This window comes from Mercenaria mercenaria, chromosome 6 (genome assembly GCF_021730395.1).
Source record: "Mercenaria mercenaria strain notata chromosome 6, MADL_Memer_1, whole genome shotgun sequence".
NCBI classification, from domain to species: Eukaryota; Metazoa; Mollusca; class Bivalvia; order Venerida; family Veneridae; genus Mercenaria; species Mercenaria mercenaria.
Window position 1 is genome coordinate 84433835 of NC_069366.1, and position 17379 is coordinate 84451213.

Below are 17379 nucleotides of genomic sequence, written 5' to 3' on the forward strand. Positions count from 1 at the left end.
ATGTGGCTTAAATAAGAGCCAAACGGGAAACTGGAATAAATCAAAAATATCCTTAATTTTCTTCCGTTAATTTTTCATAGATCTATCTAAAAAAAATTTAAAGGTCGCACTCCACCTTAAAATCTACTGAAAAAAAAAACTTGAAGCATGTTCCATTTCTGCTTTTTCATCTGCATTAAATGTGTAATCAAATTCGCTTAATAGCTTAATAATAATCGTATTTCGTGGGTGTTTTGATTTTATGTGAGATTCATGGTTAAGGTCCGTAATTCTGTTAATTTCACGTTTTATGCAATTAATGTTTACCTCAGATGGTTATCGCCAATAGCAATTTACAAAGTTTTGTCATTCTTAAGCCTAAAAGTGAATTAAAAATAATTATCATTTTATGCTTTATGTTAATTTAAAAGTTTACGATATATACGATCTTTGAATATTTGATCCTTTTTCTTACAACCTAACACATGAAGACAAAATCATCGATATGAATTTTGCATTTGTAATCATTTTAAGAAATAAGTAGATTGATGATGCATGAATTTACAAACAGTCATCTGTTAAGTTGTCTTATTGTCAGGTTCACATGGCTATACTACAAAGATTTAATGTATGCGTGAAGTCTTTCGGATATATTTCATACTAATCAATATTTCTTGAAAATTATTCAATCTTCTGTACTTCAAAGCGTGCCTCATGTATGGATTTTTCCTAGTAGAATGGAAAAGGACCAGAAAAAAATGCACATGCACGCACATATACTTATACACAAAGACAAAACTACTATTATCGTTCGGTCGGTCAATCATGATAAAAAAACACTAATACAATCGCCACTGTACTGCGAGCAAGAATAGTCATTATGTTACATTAAGGATAGTATAATATTAAAACATATTCAAAGATTTCAATCTATATCAAAAGTTAGAATAAACATTACCCTTAGTGTGTGCTTTTACATTTTGATACGATATTGTTAATGCGTAAGGAGAAACATTTTATCTGACGAATATTATTGAAAGCGGTTCTTCTGTATTTTTCAGACTTTACGATTTCTACTACCTACCTCTCAAACTTTTTTCTTTGTACTGAATCTGAAACCGAATTATCTGTTGATTCAAAGATCATGTAGCATACATTTTTTTCCTATGTTTCCTTTAAAACATCTGCCGTTTTGCGCGCGAATAAATACCAGTTTTGTCTATTCATGTCTCCATCTTCAAAGATTATGTCTATTTCTTATATAAAATCGAAATTATTTATGGGAAATGTTACTGGGCTGATATGAATGTTTTCCCTTTCTGCACTTGGTGGATAAACTAAAAAAAGTACAGGTTTTGAAGAATGTTGGAACATGCCAAAAACACGGTCGGCTTGACGCAGGGGTGCAGCCATTGAAGTCAACAATTCGGTATTTTCATGAGGAAACTGGGAAAATAATAGTAACTGCTTAGTGATGCTCTTATCTATTGTAAACGCATTATACTTTAACATATAGATTTTGCCTTAATGGTTTCATTATGGTGTTTAGTATTTGAAGTCAAAACCCTATACGAATCTTAACTTTTATGTAAAAATTCATAAACTTAGCTTAATGATCAGTCACATTGTTTTATATCAAGTGAACATACTTTATATAAAGTGAACATATCAACGTTGGTGGCATAATAAGAGAACCCTACGTTAAACAGTATGTTATTACAGCACTATAAAGTAACGATCCTTCCCTTAAGTGCAACACATATCCTTTCACATATTTGCAGAAGCACTGCACTGAATCATATTGTAAACAGCCCGTTGCTGCTGATTTATGAGCTCTTAATTCTTTGTTTTAAAACGCCATTACACATTGTGCAAACATTAGATCAAACGGTGACTCAAATAACTGTAAGTATTTTTGCTTTTATACGCAATCAGCTGGAATCTTTCTTGAAAAGAAAATGAGCGCTCATATATCGTTTAGATAACTGAGTACCCCACCTTCGAAAAAAATCGCATGACATTTGACAAGAATGATATTTTTATCTGGTTTAGATAATTCTCAAAGTAAACGACTGCTAATTTTCAGGATATGCTATTCTGGCCAAGCAGTTGTAGATTGAATTTGATTACAATTTAAAGTTATCATCCCTGGGTATATTTTACAGCGATAAGGTCTTCATGCATTGCGAATAAACAAAACTGTGCTAATGTAGTTCCATGTAGGTATCTCTAAACAGCTGTTGGTGCAATATAATTTAATACCTCATAAAACAACTATGGCGACATGCTTAATATTAAAATAGAACAAGTGGAAACTACACAGGTCGCTCAACAAGGCAAAAACGAAAATGTTGCAGGCTCGGTTTGATTGAGTCTGTTCACGGAAGGTAGTGGAAATGCATGCTACCGTCCACGCCCTCTAGTCCCGGGTTGAGCAGAACTCAACATTTACTCATGCTAAAAGTAAAAAAAAAAAATTTAAAGACATCCACAAATGTGTTCTAAGAAATTGTTTTCATTTTTTTCTGTTTTAGTTTTTTTTTTTTGGAAATTGTTCCAGAACAAAACAAGTATTTAATATGTTGAAATATACTCAAATTAGCAACAGAATGCACAATAAGATTTTTATTTCATTGATATACATGTATCTAAAATTAATTTGATTCTTTAGTAAAACTTAATTAAATACAGAAACAAAACTTGTTAAACATGTCGCACAGAAATGTTATGTTATTTTTATGTACATTCGACCAAGTTAAACATTTTGAAGATCCTGTAGGAAAATAAAATTAAAGTATGCACAATACTTTTCTTAGATAGTTCTTCTTTCATACATTTCGACAAATGTTGAACAACAAAGAAGTCTTTCTTTACCTACAAAACTGTTTGTATTCTCTTTTTGATGTGTTAGAAATGCTAAATACAGAAAATGATCTTGTGTCCATGAAATTAACGCATTTGATGACAAACAGCTGCATTTGTTTCATATAATCTGAACGAGATTCCGATGGACATGTGACCTACAACTACAAAGTACGTATTTATTTGCTTATTTTCTATCATTCGTTTATTTAAATTTAGCTTGCAAAGTATGCAATTTGTCAAATGAAAATTAATATTCAGTACATTATCTTTACTTTCTTTTTTTTGTGGTAATGTGTATCAAAAGATAATAGGTAAGGGTAGATTCCCCGGAAGCACAGAGCACCAAAACCACAGCCCCAGAGCCACGCATTTACAAAATAGGCCCACAACAAAAAGAAGCTGTAATGGAAAAATATTTCAGACGGGTTGCTTCAAACATCCAACAAATAAATATTAAATGATGCTAAATATTGATGGAGGGGAAGGAAACGGCAAGGAGCGAAACGGGGTCAGGGGTGGGTGGGTGGGCTAGGGGGGAATCTGAAGGGGAAAGTTCAACTCTTATTTCACCCTTAGTATTGTTTTGATTGCAATATTATGTGCTATTTTTTCTCGTTGTCCCTCATTCACTTCTTCTGTTTTTCTTTGTCCTCGCGTCCTGTTCCGTCTTGAGTGTTTTCTGCCAAACATTTTATGCGTCTGTCCGTCATTCCTGTACGCTTCTATCTCACTTATTTGTCGTTGTATCTTTAAAAGTAAAGAAATAGGAGCATTGAGAATGGCGATTTGATTGCATTATTTTAGGGGTATATTAATGTAAATAATAAACGTTTTGGCTATAATCTTTGTTCGATTCTGTCTAAATACGTCAATGGTTTATTTTTAAGTTACACCTTATTATCTTAGCCATTTGTAGCTCGGTTTCTACGACTGGTAACCAGTTCGTTGTTGAATTCTTTGATTTCATCGAAAACATTTTACCACATTTACTTATAATGGGTGATTTCAATGTGCATGTTAATGTTGACAACATTTCTATTACAAACTTCAAGGACTCCCTAGTAGCAATGGGCCTGGAATAACATGTTGATTGTAGTACTCATACATGAGGACATAGCTTGGATCTAGTCATAACGGAGTCACTTAATGGTGTTCAGGTAGAGCAATGTGAGCCTGAACCATTTTTATCTGATCACTGTGTTGTTAAGGTGCTTTTAGATGTTAAAAAAGAGACTATCACTAGTAAGAGCGTATCATTAGAAACTTCTAAATCTTGAATGAATCAGAACTTTCCAGCGACCTAAGTGCAATAAACGTTGATTCACAGAATATCAGCAAGTTTGTGATTGAGTTTGAATCGGAAATTGAGGATGTCCTGAATAAGCACGCTCCCATAAAAGTAAAAAAGAAAACTATAATTCAGAGAGCACCCAAACCATGGTTTAATAAAATATTGCAACATCTAAAACAACAAGTCCGAGCGTACATGGAGGCGTTACAGTAAAACAGATCAGCTTGAGTCGTATAAAGCAGTAAGAAAATAATACAATTTTGAAAAGTCAAAAGGAAAACTTACTCAGTGAAAAGATAGAGAACGCTAAAGGTGATTCAAAGACTCTGTATGGATTAGTATCTGAACTAACTGGCACAAAATCCGAAAACCCACTGCCTCAAGGAAAGTCCAGTAATTCATTGGCCGAAAAAAATTGCTGACTTTTTCATGGCAAAAATCTCAAAAATACGTCAATCCCTAAATGAACACCAAAACTTTGAACCTCAAGTAAAGGATGTACAAACTTTAAACACATTTACTGAATTGACTCAAGATGAAGTGAATTGAATACTTCGTCTTCAGAGCTAGATATTTTGCCAACACGTATTCTGAAATCACATGTTGATGAACTTCTCCGTATTATCATTAAATTGGTGAATCTCTCATTACAACAAGGTGTTTCTCCTGTAAAGTACAAACAAGCAGTTGTTAGATCTTTGCTAAAAAAGCAAGCCTTGAACTAGAGCTTTCCAATTATCGTAATTAAGTAATTTATCATTTCTATCAAAACTTACTGAGAAAGCTATCCTTTACAGATTAAACAAACATATAAATAAAACAGTCATTTGCCTTAGAACCAGTCTGCCTATATGAAATACCACTCCTGTGAATCTGTGGTTAATGATCTTCTAAGTGGTATGGAGAAAAAGGAAGTCTAGGTCATTATTGCAGTTGACTTAAGTGCGGCATTTGACACTGTCGACCACGACATTCTTATAGATATCCTAAAAGCAGAGAATGGTATCTGTGAAACAGCTCTTCAATAGGTAGACTCCTACTTAAGGCCTCGTACTTGTAAGATTAATATGAACAATGTATATTCATCAGACCGCCATCTTGAATGCAGTGGTTGTATCTCACCTATGCTGGAACTCTTTATGATGTCATTCCAAAATCCATATCAGTCTACGGTTTTGCTGATGATCATATAGCAAATAAAAGCTTTCGTCCCACATCTGTTTCCGTAGAATCACAAGCGATCGTAGACCTTGAACGGTGCGCAGTTATAATCAATGACTTGATGAATAGAAACAAACTAAAAATGAACACTTCAAAAAATGCATTTATCATGTTTGGTAGCAGACCTCAATTGAACAAATGTTTCACAAAATCAATTAACATTACTGGTGATGATATCAAACGTGAAAGCACAATTAGATATCTCGTTGCATTTCTTGACGAAACCTTGAACTTTAAAGATCCGGTAAATCGCAAATGTCGTTCAGCCATTTTGAATTACTTACGAATTAAGAACATCCGTAAATATTTAACAAAAACAGCCACTGAAATTTTAGTTTTGTCTCTAGTTATTTCACATCTGGATTACTGCAATGTCATTATCTATGGTGTAGCTAACGGTGAGGTGCGTAAGATGTGTCCTTAACAGAAGGAAATTTGACTTCTAAACAAGCATTGTATTACCTATATTTGTTGCGATTGAATTCAAGATACTTTCTTTTATGTATAGCTGTCATATTGGCAGAGCACAATGTATTTAACAGAATTGCTTACACAGTATATTCCTAGTAGACAAGGTTGGAAATCGTCAGACAATTCTGAATGCCGTTATGTTTTTCCATACAACAAGTGCAAAACATTCAATGATAGAAGTTTCTGTACTATTAGTCCAAAACTGTATTTCAGAGAATTGTGTCGTTTTAATTTTTTTTGATAACCGTTTTATAAGCGATAGCAGCAGGTGATAGTTTTTAATTCTTTTGTAAAAGGTTTTAAATTTCAACATTTGTATTTTCAAGGTTTGTTTAATTAAACATAATTGTTGGTACATGCTCTATGGGTAGGGTAATGTGTAGTATTTCTTTTTTTTTTCAAATAATATGTGATGGCACCATTAACCAGGGGGTTTGAACCTTTATGTGCAGCCCGTCTGGGCGTACAATGTAAGGCTTTAAGCACTGGTATTCACAATAGAGGTAAAATAACCCCAGGGAAAGGGTGCGGTCATGACTTTTTGTTTTGATAAGGTCGTTATGATTGTTATTATTATTAATGTCGTTATTATTACGGTTATTATTATTATTATTATTATTATTATTATTATTATTATGCACAACGCCATTTAATATGTCATTGTATACAAATAGACGTTTAATCAAATTATTCAGTTTTTACATGTAATATGACAGAATACAATCACAAAACCTACTCGAATCACACACAATAAAAGTACTTTAATTAACAAACACAGATTGAGGACTTCATCATTCACCACGAAATATTAGCGATTACTTGAAACATACGTATATGTTAAAAGCCGTTTCTAGGCAAGAACATGTTGTACCGACTAGTGTTCAACTATCACTAATTATATGAAGAAACACTTACGTAAATTGCTTTATAACACTCTTGAATTTCCATGTAATGACGTAAGTTATAAAGTTCCTAGAAAATGTAATTTATTTTGTTCCCAGAAAATATTAGAAAATGAGGAAGTGATAGTTAAAGAAAATTCTACCGCATAAGATTTGAAAACGAAAATCATCACATTGCTTTTTCCGGCGCTGACATACACTTCGTATCAATGTCATGTTTAATTAACCTGTGGATGAGGACACCGAGTCAGACGCTTTGCCCGGGCGAGTTTGATAGCTCTCCATATACTTTGTTTATTCGGCCTGAAAATGGTTATTTCTCCTTCAGCAGTAGATTATACTTAGATCGTGATATATGCATTAGAGCGGACAAAGTGGTACAATGGTTATACAAAGAACAATTCCTAATCCACCATAAATGTAACAAGAACATTCTTGAATTTCTTTTTTATGATTTCAGATTTAAGTTATACATCTTTTTGCAATTCCCTAAGGGTCGTTTTATTTATATGGGCAAAAAAATGCAGGACATTCCTTGTGCATTGTTGCATTTATCAAAAAGGGAAAATGTTTAAAAGTTGCATTTTTGTAACGATTGGCTCATAAGAGATCTCATTAGCTCATCTACACTAAGAATTTGCAACGATAAAGCCTGTACTAAAATGACAAGATAATACATGTAATACTTGATTCACCTAGTCTGTAACAGGGATTTTTTGAATTTCCTGATTCAAGATCCAGATTAAATTCATGCATCACTATGCTGGCCCCTATGGATCACTTAAATTTGTGGGCAAAAATATAGAACAGTAACTCTGCGTTTTGGCATTCTCTTTGCAAAATCAGAAAAGCATTTTCTCGAAAGTTTCTGTCTTTAAGTTATTTACAGGCTGAAATCTAAAATATGAAATATTTAAACTGTGCTTTCTATTACGCCTGGAATTCTTTAAATGATGTAAATAAGTTGTTGGTAACTGTGTTACGAAAAAGGAGAATCAAATTAAAGCTACAAATTACTTCAAGTTAAATGTTTTACGAAAACGTACAAATTGAGGATTTCATTACTTTATTTATAACATCTAAAAACACATACATATATCAAGCAAAGTATGAAACAGATGCAAATGAGCTGTTAACAAGTATATTCACAAAATGCAAAGTAGAGGTTTTGTGCATTTAAGTAATTTTGTCAGTGCATCAGCCACGATTATTTTAATTTATGCATAGGATAAAATCACATTTACGTTTTAACAAACCTACTTGAAAATATTTAAATTAAACATTACTTGGGTAAACAGAAGAAGATATGATTCATGTGTTTGTTATGTTTGGGTTTAAGTAACAAAGAATAAAGTTTTAGTCACGTCGACACGTATCAAGTCCGGTTGACACAGTTTTAGTCACATCGACACGTATCAAGTCACGTTGACACAGTTGTAATCACGTCGGCACGTATCAAAGTCACGTTGACACAGTTGTAATCACGTCGACACGTATCAAGCCACGTTGACACAGATTTAGTCACGTCCACGTTGATAGTTAAAATTACGTCGACATGGATTAAGTCACATCGACAGTTTTAGTCACGTCGGTAGTTTAAGTCACCTTCACACAAACTCAGTCAAATCGACCCAGTTTAAGTCATATGACAACTATTCAATATTTAATGATGGACGTTGACCCAATGTTTCCCTCGCGCCATTATCAAAGACACCTGGGAAGAACCACCCCGCCATCAGCAGGCCAAACGGATGACATTTTTTCTCATCAATATATTTGTAGGTGGCCCGGTAGTCTAGTAGTAACACGCTGTCAATCCAGAGGTCCGGGGTTCGAATCCCGGTCCGGGCACTGGAAATTTGAGATGCTCTTGAATGTCTCCTACCTAACTAATAGGCCAGTACTGGTTCTTCCTAGGAAATATGGCTTCGCGTGAATCGGTGCTATAAACCGGGCACGTTTAAAGAACCAGACTGTCTATTCGCAAAGAGTTAGGGTAGGTTAGCCGGACATGCTTTACTAAAATGATTTCTCTCTCACTGTTCTGAGGGGCTTTGTCTCATTCTGTCGCTCTGGTCAGATTGCAATGTGTCTGTACTAGCAGAGGATGAATTTGGCGCCCTAAGTGGCTGCCTTAGCGCTATGTAAAGCGCATTTGAACGTGTTTGTTATGAAAATGGCGCTATGTAAATCTGGTATAATATATAAATACTATCGAAAGAATTCTGAACGTCTTCCGTTCAAATATAATCCAATAACAAAGTATTTTGTGTTGTTGTATTTGTTGGATACTGTAACGACAAAGTATATAAACCGCTTTTAATAGATAAATATATTCAATAAAGTTATGAGGAGGAGTGGATTTAACTGTCTTCCAGACATGTACATATATCGATAAAGATATACTAAAAGCCATTTTAACAACAACAACAAAAACCCACAAAACAAAACAAAAACAATCAAATACCGCCTCATCCGAACTTCCTTAAAGCCTTTCAAGTGACAGATTTTTGCTCATTTTGTATTCATTTTCAATCTAATTGATGTTTCGCCATATTTTTGCTTCAAATTTGTATAATTGCAAACTCAATACCCGTGTATTTTATGAAATACCGTACTATATTGCTTATTCAAATTGAAAGATCGTTTGCCGTCTCTTTAGATGAGAAACACACATCACAAGGGATCTATTTCCATGGTTTTCCGTGTTTTACTTTTCTGAGGTAAGTCCTATTTATTCAGTCAAAACTAGTTTGGTATGTAAAACATTAATTAATAAACTGTATTTTGAAATATTAAGATTATTTAATTTATCAATATATCAATATGAAATAAGACTGTGCCAAAAAAACGAGCTCAAAGAAACCAGGATTAACTTTTAAAAAGAATATTACACAGAAAATATTCACTACTCAAAAGAAAGTAACAATCGAAAGAAACCATTCACTTGCAAAGTGTCATGAAACCTGTTACAGCGAATATCAAACTTTGCAAATTAAACTCGGTGTCGCGGTGACGTCATTTCCTATTCGCCTAGGAATATTGATGACAATATTTTCCAATTTCTTTTCGAAAATCGTTTAAAAGAAAGTTATAATTTTCTCAACTAAATTGGTACCTCCCTTGCATGTTTTTAGTGATAAATTCTTTTCAGCAACTGAAAACTATTTGCTACAGAGAAAACTATTTCCACGCTGCAAGGTGCGTCTTGTTAGCTTTCCCACCAATAAGTGCATTACCGAAAAGGTCGATTCTCGAGCTCGCTACTACCTAAGTTCTGTTCAAACTTCAGTTTGACTTAAAATCAGTTTTTTTTCTATTACTCAGATAGTTCTAGCAATAATTCCAAATACCAAGGAAAGGTTTCATGCAAAAATATTACACAACCGCAGATGTAGTAGTGTTGGGCAAGAACATCATGAATTGTGTACTTTACTTTATCCGGTATCGGTTTTAAAATCAGTCATATTACTTCATCTTTGCATTGACAAAATGGTATCTAATATTGAAATCTTTTGTATTTTAAAATAAAATCAGATGTGAAGAATATATCTCTTGATCTATGTTTATTAACGGAAAATCCTACGACTGTGTCTAGAATGAACATCTTATGATTATGATTCTTAAAAGAAAATCCTACGACGGTATCTACATTGGGTATAATGTAATCTATGCTTATTGAAAGAAATTCCTACGACGGTATCTACAATGGGCATCATGAAATCCATATTTATTGAAAGGAAATCCCGCAACGGTGTCTATGTTAATTGAAAGAAAATCCTAGGACGGTGTCTAAAATGCATCTAATAATCTATATTTATTAAAAGAAAATCTTACGACGGTACCTGTAATGAGCATCATATGATTTATGTTTATTGAAAGAAAATCCTACGACGGTATCTGCAATGGGCATAATGAAATCTATGTTTATTAAAATAAAATCCTACGACGGTGTCTAAAATGGAAATCATATGGTCTATGTTTATTGAAAGAAAATCATTTGACGGTACCTGTAATGGGCATCATCCAGCGACGGTATTTAAAATTGGCATCATGTGATCTATGTTTATTGAAAGAAATTCCTGGGACAGTATCTTAAACGGGCATCTGATGATCTATGTTTTTTTAAAGAAATTCCTACGATGGTGTGAGAAAACAACCAAAACAACTAGGATATACTTTTATTAGGACTTTCTTTCATAAAACTGACGCAGTCTTTAAGTGACATATCTCTCGTTACTTAAGCGTGAAAATAGGACATTATAGGTGTTTGTAAACTGTCATTGAATATGTTATACAAATGTACGTAAATATAGGCATTAAATCAAATAAAACAGTTTCAAGTTTCAAGTTTGTTTAAAATTTTATATTCATAAGAAGTCAGGTGTCATCTGTAGTGCGATGTCTATGTTGGTAAATTTTATAAATGTAATTATGATTTACATACATATATTCAATACTTAAGAATATGCTCATTTTTCTTAATTTGAAATACAGGAAATCTTTCTCTGATGTGCAGTTAAAGTGTTTGATTTGAGGTTTAATAGTATTTTTGTGTGTCACTTTATTGTATACATTATGGGATCTTGTAAAGAATAAAATAAGGCGAATTACCTATAGCTTAAAATCAGGTAACAGGAATCCTCTCAAGCATGTCAACCTTAAATCACTATAATACACAAAAATGATGAAGATCAAAATCAACCTTTTTTACCGCATTCATTGAGTAGCACATGAAGTTCAATATAATATTAGTTAAATGTTGCAAATTTCGGCAGATATAACTCTTAAAACTGGTCACATAATTCTTTTTAATTTGCAGGCTAGAAAACTACGCCCGACAAATGTTCAAAATGGACAACCCTCTTAGTTACGAAAACGCTCCTAGTTCGAGAGAGTACAAGTATAAAACCTACATGCAGATGATCGCTCATTGGGCGCAATTGTATCCAAACAAAGAAGCGTTTGTAGAATATGACGCAAATACAAAGAGACATTCTATAACCTGCAAAGAGTTGTTGGAGAAGAGTAAATCTTTTGGGTGGTATGTGGCCAGTATTGGAATCCAAAAAGGTGACGTTGTTGCGTTCTGCATTAAAAACACCTTGAACATGCTTATTGCAATGTTTGGTGTACAGTTTGCTGGAGGAATACCTTTTTGAACTTTGCAAAGTAGAAAGTAGAGCGGACGGAACTGACGTTATAGATACGATTCGTGACCAACATTCCAAACTGCTGATAATGGACGCTAAACAAGGGAACAAAGCTGGGATATGCTAGAGAACATACAGTCATCTCAAAGTGCCGTTTCCCTTCTTGACGTCATCTACAATAACGATTCCCTTGAACTTATTCATTTTAACTTTAAAGAAAAAGAGAGTCAAGTTCTCAGTTTAACCAATACACAGGAAGTAGCCCTTCCGAATATCTATCCTGAAGATTTAGTTGTGTATTACAAAACATCCGGCAGCACCGGTGAACCAAAACTGGTAGGGCATACACATATTGGATTTCCCGGTAGTACGTATCTACTCAAGGACTATTTTGAAATAGACAGCCAGTCCAGATATTTCTATGACAGGCCGCTTGGGTGGGGTGGAGGGGCTCCAAATATGTTCATCGCTTTTGGAGCAACTCGAGTAATCGTTGACAGTTCATTGTCAATTCAGAAAAACAACATAGGTAACAAATTATTTCATTTCATTTGAGAGGCTTAGTTTAGTCAGTTAACGTACTCATTTTTATTGAAATTTATTAAAGGTGAATTTCAATAGTGATAAGTCAAAATTAACAAAAGTAAAACATTGTAAATTAGCACTGGCCGATATCTACACGTGATTTTATAAGACGTTGATCCGCTTCAGATTTTCTGTCTGACATCATATACCAAGAGAAGTGCACACACGTGTACCTACCTGGTTATCTCGCCTCGGACCTTCTTGGAAGTCGTGGAAATGAGACCAAATTTTCTACTGTCAAAGTTCTTAATTATAGCGCAGAAAGGTATGTCTGATGTTTTTTCTTCTCGTTTTTAGCACAAAGGGAATTGTATATTGAGTTTTATGTTAGAATGCTATTCGATAGAATAGAGTCCGTCAACTAATATGCTTTTTCAGTGCAGCGCTGTTAGGTTAAAGAAATGTTTATATTTTTATTCAGTTAAAGTGTGTTTGAGAATTGTGTTTAAGCCGATGTGGCATATGTTTAAAAAATATCTTCGCATGACTAAAGAAATATCGAATATTCAAGAAATACGGATTGTTGATAACTGTATTTGAGTTGTAATCTTGACATTGAGATAATATATTACAATTGCATCTTAGATTTTGCACATTGCTTTAATAATTTGAACCATTGTTCAATGTTTGTTAAAGAGCATTCCAGTGCTCATGATATGTGGTCCAAACACGATAACCCTAAGAAATTAGCACCGAGGCTTTGTAATTTGTCTGTTGCTACATATTTCCTAAGTGACATGAAAATTTGACCCAAGTTGTGCAAATATCATTTTAGAACTGATAAGATTGGCACAAACTTTAAGGTTCAAATGCTTTGCCCTGAGATGTGACAATAACCTGGAGTCAGCGGGACTGACATGTGGGCTCATTATATTGTGTTAATGAGAATATACATTGACTAAAGTTTTATGAACACCCTTCAAGACGACCAGTTACAAAAAGGCATAAAATCCCAAATGTTACCTTTGACCTTTAATGTAAATTTTCTACAACAGTTTTCCGTGATATTGACAAAACATTCAGACAAATGAGTTGACAATATATATAGTCCATTGCTCTGCCTTATTTTTACCACACCCATCGATTGTTCTCTGAAATATGGAATGTCGTTGTCCGACCACCAAACATCTCTTATTCCTTTCATGAAGAGTGAAAATAAGTACTTCCGAAGAACATTGGACATGACAATTGTCATTTTAAAGAATCTTCACCCTAACATTTATTAAGTGTTAACTCAAAGGTAATTATCACAAACGTTTTCTTTTTATACAAAACTTGGACTCAAAGTTGTTATAGTTTCTTGTCCTTCAGAATCATGGAGAACATTCAGTTTAACTATTGAAATGGAGTTCCGCTTTAGCTGGCGCTAAAGGGTGTGATGGGTGTTTCACATTTCATTATCTCTCACGAACTCGTTCAAACTTCAAACTGAGTCTGCTATTGTTTGGCTTGGTTGCGTTCTATACTTTCGATGGATCTTCTACATCTATACATCTACGTTGTACGTTATACTGTCATATCTCACATATTGATTAGATTTCCTTTGCTTTTTTATTCATTAGATTATTTGATTTTGAGATAATTCTACTTACTACTGTATAAAAGTGTCAATAACATATTATATTTTTATTTTAGATTCTCAAAGCGATTTACAGAATTGCTGTGCCGCTTTTGTAAGAAATTGGGTCATTTTTTATGGGTCAGTAGAGTCAGCCGAAATATCAGCTTTTTCCTCCCATAATTCAGTAGAGTATGAGGATGGCATTATTGGGAAACCTTTACCAGGTATGAGTTTACAAAAAATAGCATTTGGCATTTCTTATAGTTTGTTCTTACTGAAATTTATATTTTCAATTTATTGTTTTGTAAATGTTGAGATACATTTGCAATTTGCAATTCATTCTGTTCTGTTTGCAAAGAAATCATACTTATTTGGCATTGAACATTTGAAGTTTTGGAGATCATCTATTACTTTGAAAGTCCATTTATTCATCAGAGTAGTTTTTACCATTTCTTTCAGCAGTTTTAAATTCATAAGATCATTTTGAAAGCTTGTAATAACTGTTCATATCCTTGTTCATTTGCCCCTTTTCCGTATATCAAAATTCTGTACTTCTGTTAACCTTTTCCTACTATTGACGTTTTGTATACAATTGACTTGTATTGAAAGCAATGAAAAATATCCAGCTGGAGAAGCTATGTTTAAAAAACGCAGCCACGCTCACACTTCAACCGCATGTGTGGATAAATGTATGATTTACATATACACAAAAAGCAAAACAAGTACACAACAAGGATGAAACGAACAGACACAAAGAACTCGGTGGAACACTTTTGTAATGCTTTAATTATATTTCCTTGTTTCAGGAATTGAGATGAAAGTTGTTGACGAACATGGCAATGTTGTGCCACGGGGACAGGTAGGAGAGCTGCATGTCAGGAGCGTTTATAGATTCCTACAGTATAAAGATATGCGGGAAAAGTTTTTAGATACAGTTGACAAAGGAAATTGGTTTCACACTAGTGATGTGGCGCATATACGAGCAGATGGCAACTTTATTTTACATGGACGGACAAGCGAACGAATGTCTGTTGGTACTGTGAAGATCTTTCCTCAAGAACTCGAGAAAATCTTAATCAGTTGCTCGGAAGTAGAGGCCGTGGTAGTCGTACCGGTTCCTGACGAAAGATTACACCATGCCATATGCGCTTGCATCGTGCTATCGAAGATAAAGCGTGTTGGAGTAAAGGATATGCACACATATTTCGACCATTTATGGACTGAAATCGCTTTGAGAAATTTCCGGAAAATGCAAATGGTAAAATTGACAGGAAAAAAATTGCAATGATAGCTGCATCGCATCTAAATCTTTGTTGAAAATGACATAACAAGAAACATACTTTTCAGATCACATGTAGATAACGATCATTCTTGTCAGTTTGTCTTCTTCTTCCAATACATATACGTAGGGAAATTACACCTTACATGGTCAGCTCTTTATGTAAAATGTTCTGACAAACATGAATGAAATATAATAATTATGATGTGTTCGACATATTTAAGGATGTCTTAGTTCGTTTGAGTTTTGGAGAAAGCCTTCAACGTACTGCCGTTACTTGACTGTCGTTGTCGGTGTCAATGACGGCTTTGATAATTATTATTGTTTATGTCCACTTTTTATAAAAAAAAATACTATAACAGCTATAGCTTTCAACTTAGCACACGTGTTTATAATCATTAGGTATGTAAGTATGCCAAGAAGCATAACTCTTGCAGAACGGTTCCATTTTATCAGAAAGGATGGCATTTGTTGCGGTGACACACACCAACGAACGACAAATTGCAATGTTAGTGTCTACGATTACTCGTTTGCTCGGGTTGTAGACAAGAGAAAGGGCGACAACTACCGATTTCTCGTGATTGTAAACCATTAATCTCGTAAAATACATCAATCTATTTAGCGTGTAATATACATGTATTAAAAGGGACAATAAAATATCTGACTTATTTTCTTGACACCACGTTATGCGTCCATAATCAAGAGTCAAGGTTATAACATATTCAAATAAGTCTATAAGCGGGTGAAATGAAAGGGAGATAATTTTGTAATAGGTCTATGTATTTTGGATCTCTTTATCTCTCTTATATCTAAAAAGGTAACTTACCTGTAAAACCTGTACTTGTAGTTTTGCTGATTTTATCTACCTATTTATAGATTATTACTAAAAGCTGATGCGGTTAATAAGACATATTCGAAATTGCCATACACAAATGATGTTGGAACATTTGATCGAGATTCAGGTCAATATGCGACCTAATGTCATAAACTATATAACTATATGGATAAATATAATAAAATATAGTATTTTATATAAAACAAGGCAAATTGTTACGGATTTACAGCAATTTGTGATCATTCGAATTTTCTAACGGAAAACAATTAGAGGTATTAACTACAGGGTACACTGTCATCACCATAGCGAAAGCTAATATTCAAAATGACACGTCTGACAATGACAGAAGCCATTTTTTCGCGCGTTTCTTTTTTTTTAATGAGCGCAGGTTTTGGCAGATTTATTATACCATTTCAAGTTTACATATCAGAATCTAAAATATCAGTTCTACATCACTCCCTATTTAAGAAAACTTAGAATGGTATTTACTAAAGATCGTTTTACCCTTTGCATTTAATAGTAATGATTTTCTTTGCTTATAATGCAGAGATAGGTGAATGATTAATAAGATTTCAATGCTCTGTTCTGAAGGAGATATTCCGACAGGTGAACATTGTATCATCATTTGTACAGGTATCTCTGGTAAAACAAATATTTTATAATTATTGTCTATGGCAACTTCAAAGTATTAATATAATTACTAATACGTCACTGCACTAGCATCACAATCACCTTTGACACATTTTCCTAAGGTAGCTTAATTGGCTGTCATGTCGCAAAATTTTGTGTTATAATAATTTTCAAAACTTAAGTACGTATTGTACCAAAGAACAATTTGATGCAATTGTAAATTGTTGCACATCTGGTAAAAAATGGATCAAGATCATGCCTTATGATGATACATTATATAAACCTCTTGGAAGAGCATTCTACACCTTGACTAGAGGTTAATTTTGAAGGACCAAGATCTATTTACGAAACATTTGACATATATCTTGATGTTGCTGAAGTTGTCGTTAAGGACTTTACAGATTTCGGTACTAAACTGAGTAATAAGAGGTGTAGCGGTAATAAGACTAACGAGCTGTTATGTAGTGTATTAATCACGTGTCATCATCGGTAAAAATATACATTGTATAATCAGAATTGTTATTTCAAATCCTAATTACTACATTTTGATATACCTAATTGTTACAAAATGTACCAAGCTTCATCAGAGAATGGTGATATTTAGCTG

At 33.7% G+C, this 17379-nt stretch overlaps 1 protein-coding gene across 1 annotated transcript; it reads left to right on the forward strand.

Annotated features, from left to right (window-relative positions):
• The first annotated feature begins 9335 nt into the window (after positions 1 to 9335).
• Positions 9336 to 15997, forward strand: LOC123549973 (uncharacterized). The gene is made up of 5 exons (XM_053547018.1): positions 9336 to 9452; positions 11552 to 12411; positions 12594 to 12732; positions 14103 to 14252; positions 14835 to 15997. Exons 2-4 carry the CDS (start codon positions 12003 to 12005, stop codon positions 14206 to 14208), a joined length of 654 nt encoding a protein of 217 aa, XP_053402993.1. The 5' UTR covers positions 9336 to 9452; positions 11552 to 12002; the 3' UTR covers positions 14209 to 14252; positions 14835 to 15997.
• Positions 15998 to 17379: the final 1382 nt, after the last annotated feature.

Bases quoted from the DNA above. Each gene is read 5' to 3' on its own strand.
- LOC123549973 (XM_053547018.1), top strand. From the start codon at position 12,003: ATGCTAGAGAACATACAGTCATCTCAAAGTGCCGTTTCCCTTCTTGAC. The intron at 12,412-12,593 runs GTAACAAATTAT...GATCCGCTTCAG, and splicing joins AATTCAGAAAAACAACATAG to ATTTTCTGTCTGACATCATA. The intron at 12,733-14,102 runs GTATGTCTGATG...TTTTTATTTTAG, and splicing joins CTTAATTATAGCGCAGAAAG to ATTCTCAAAGCGATTTACAG.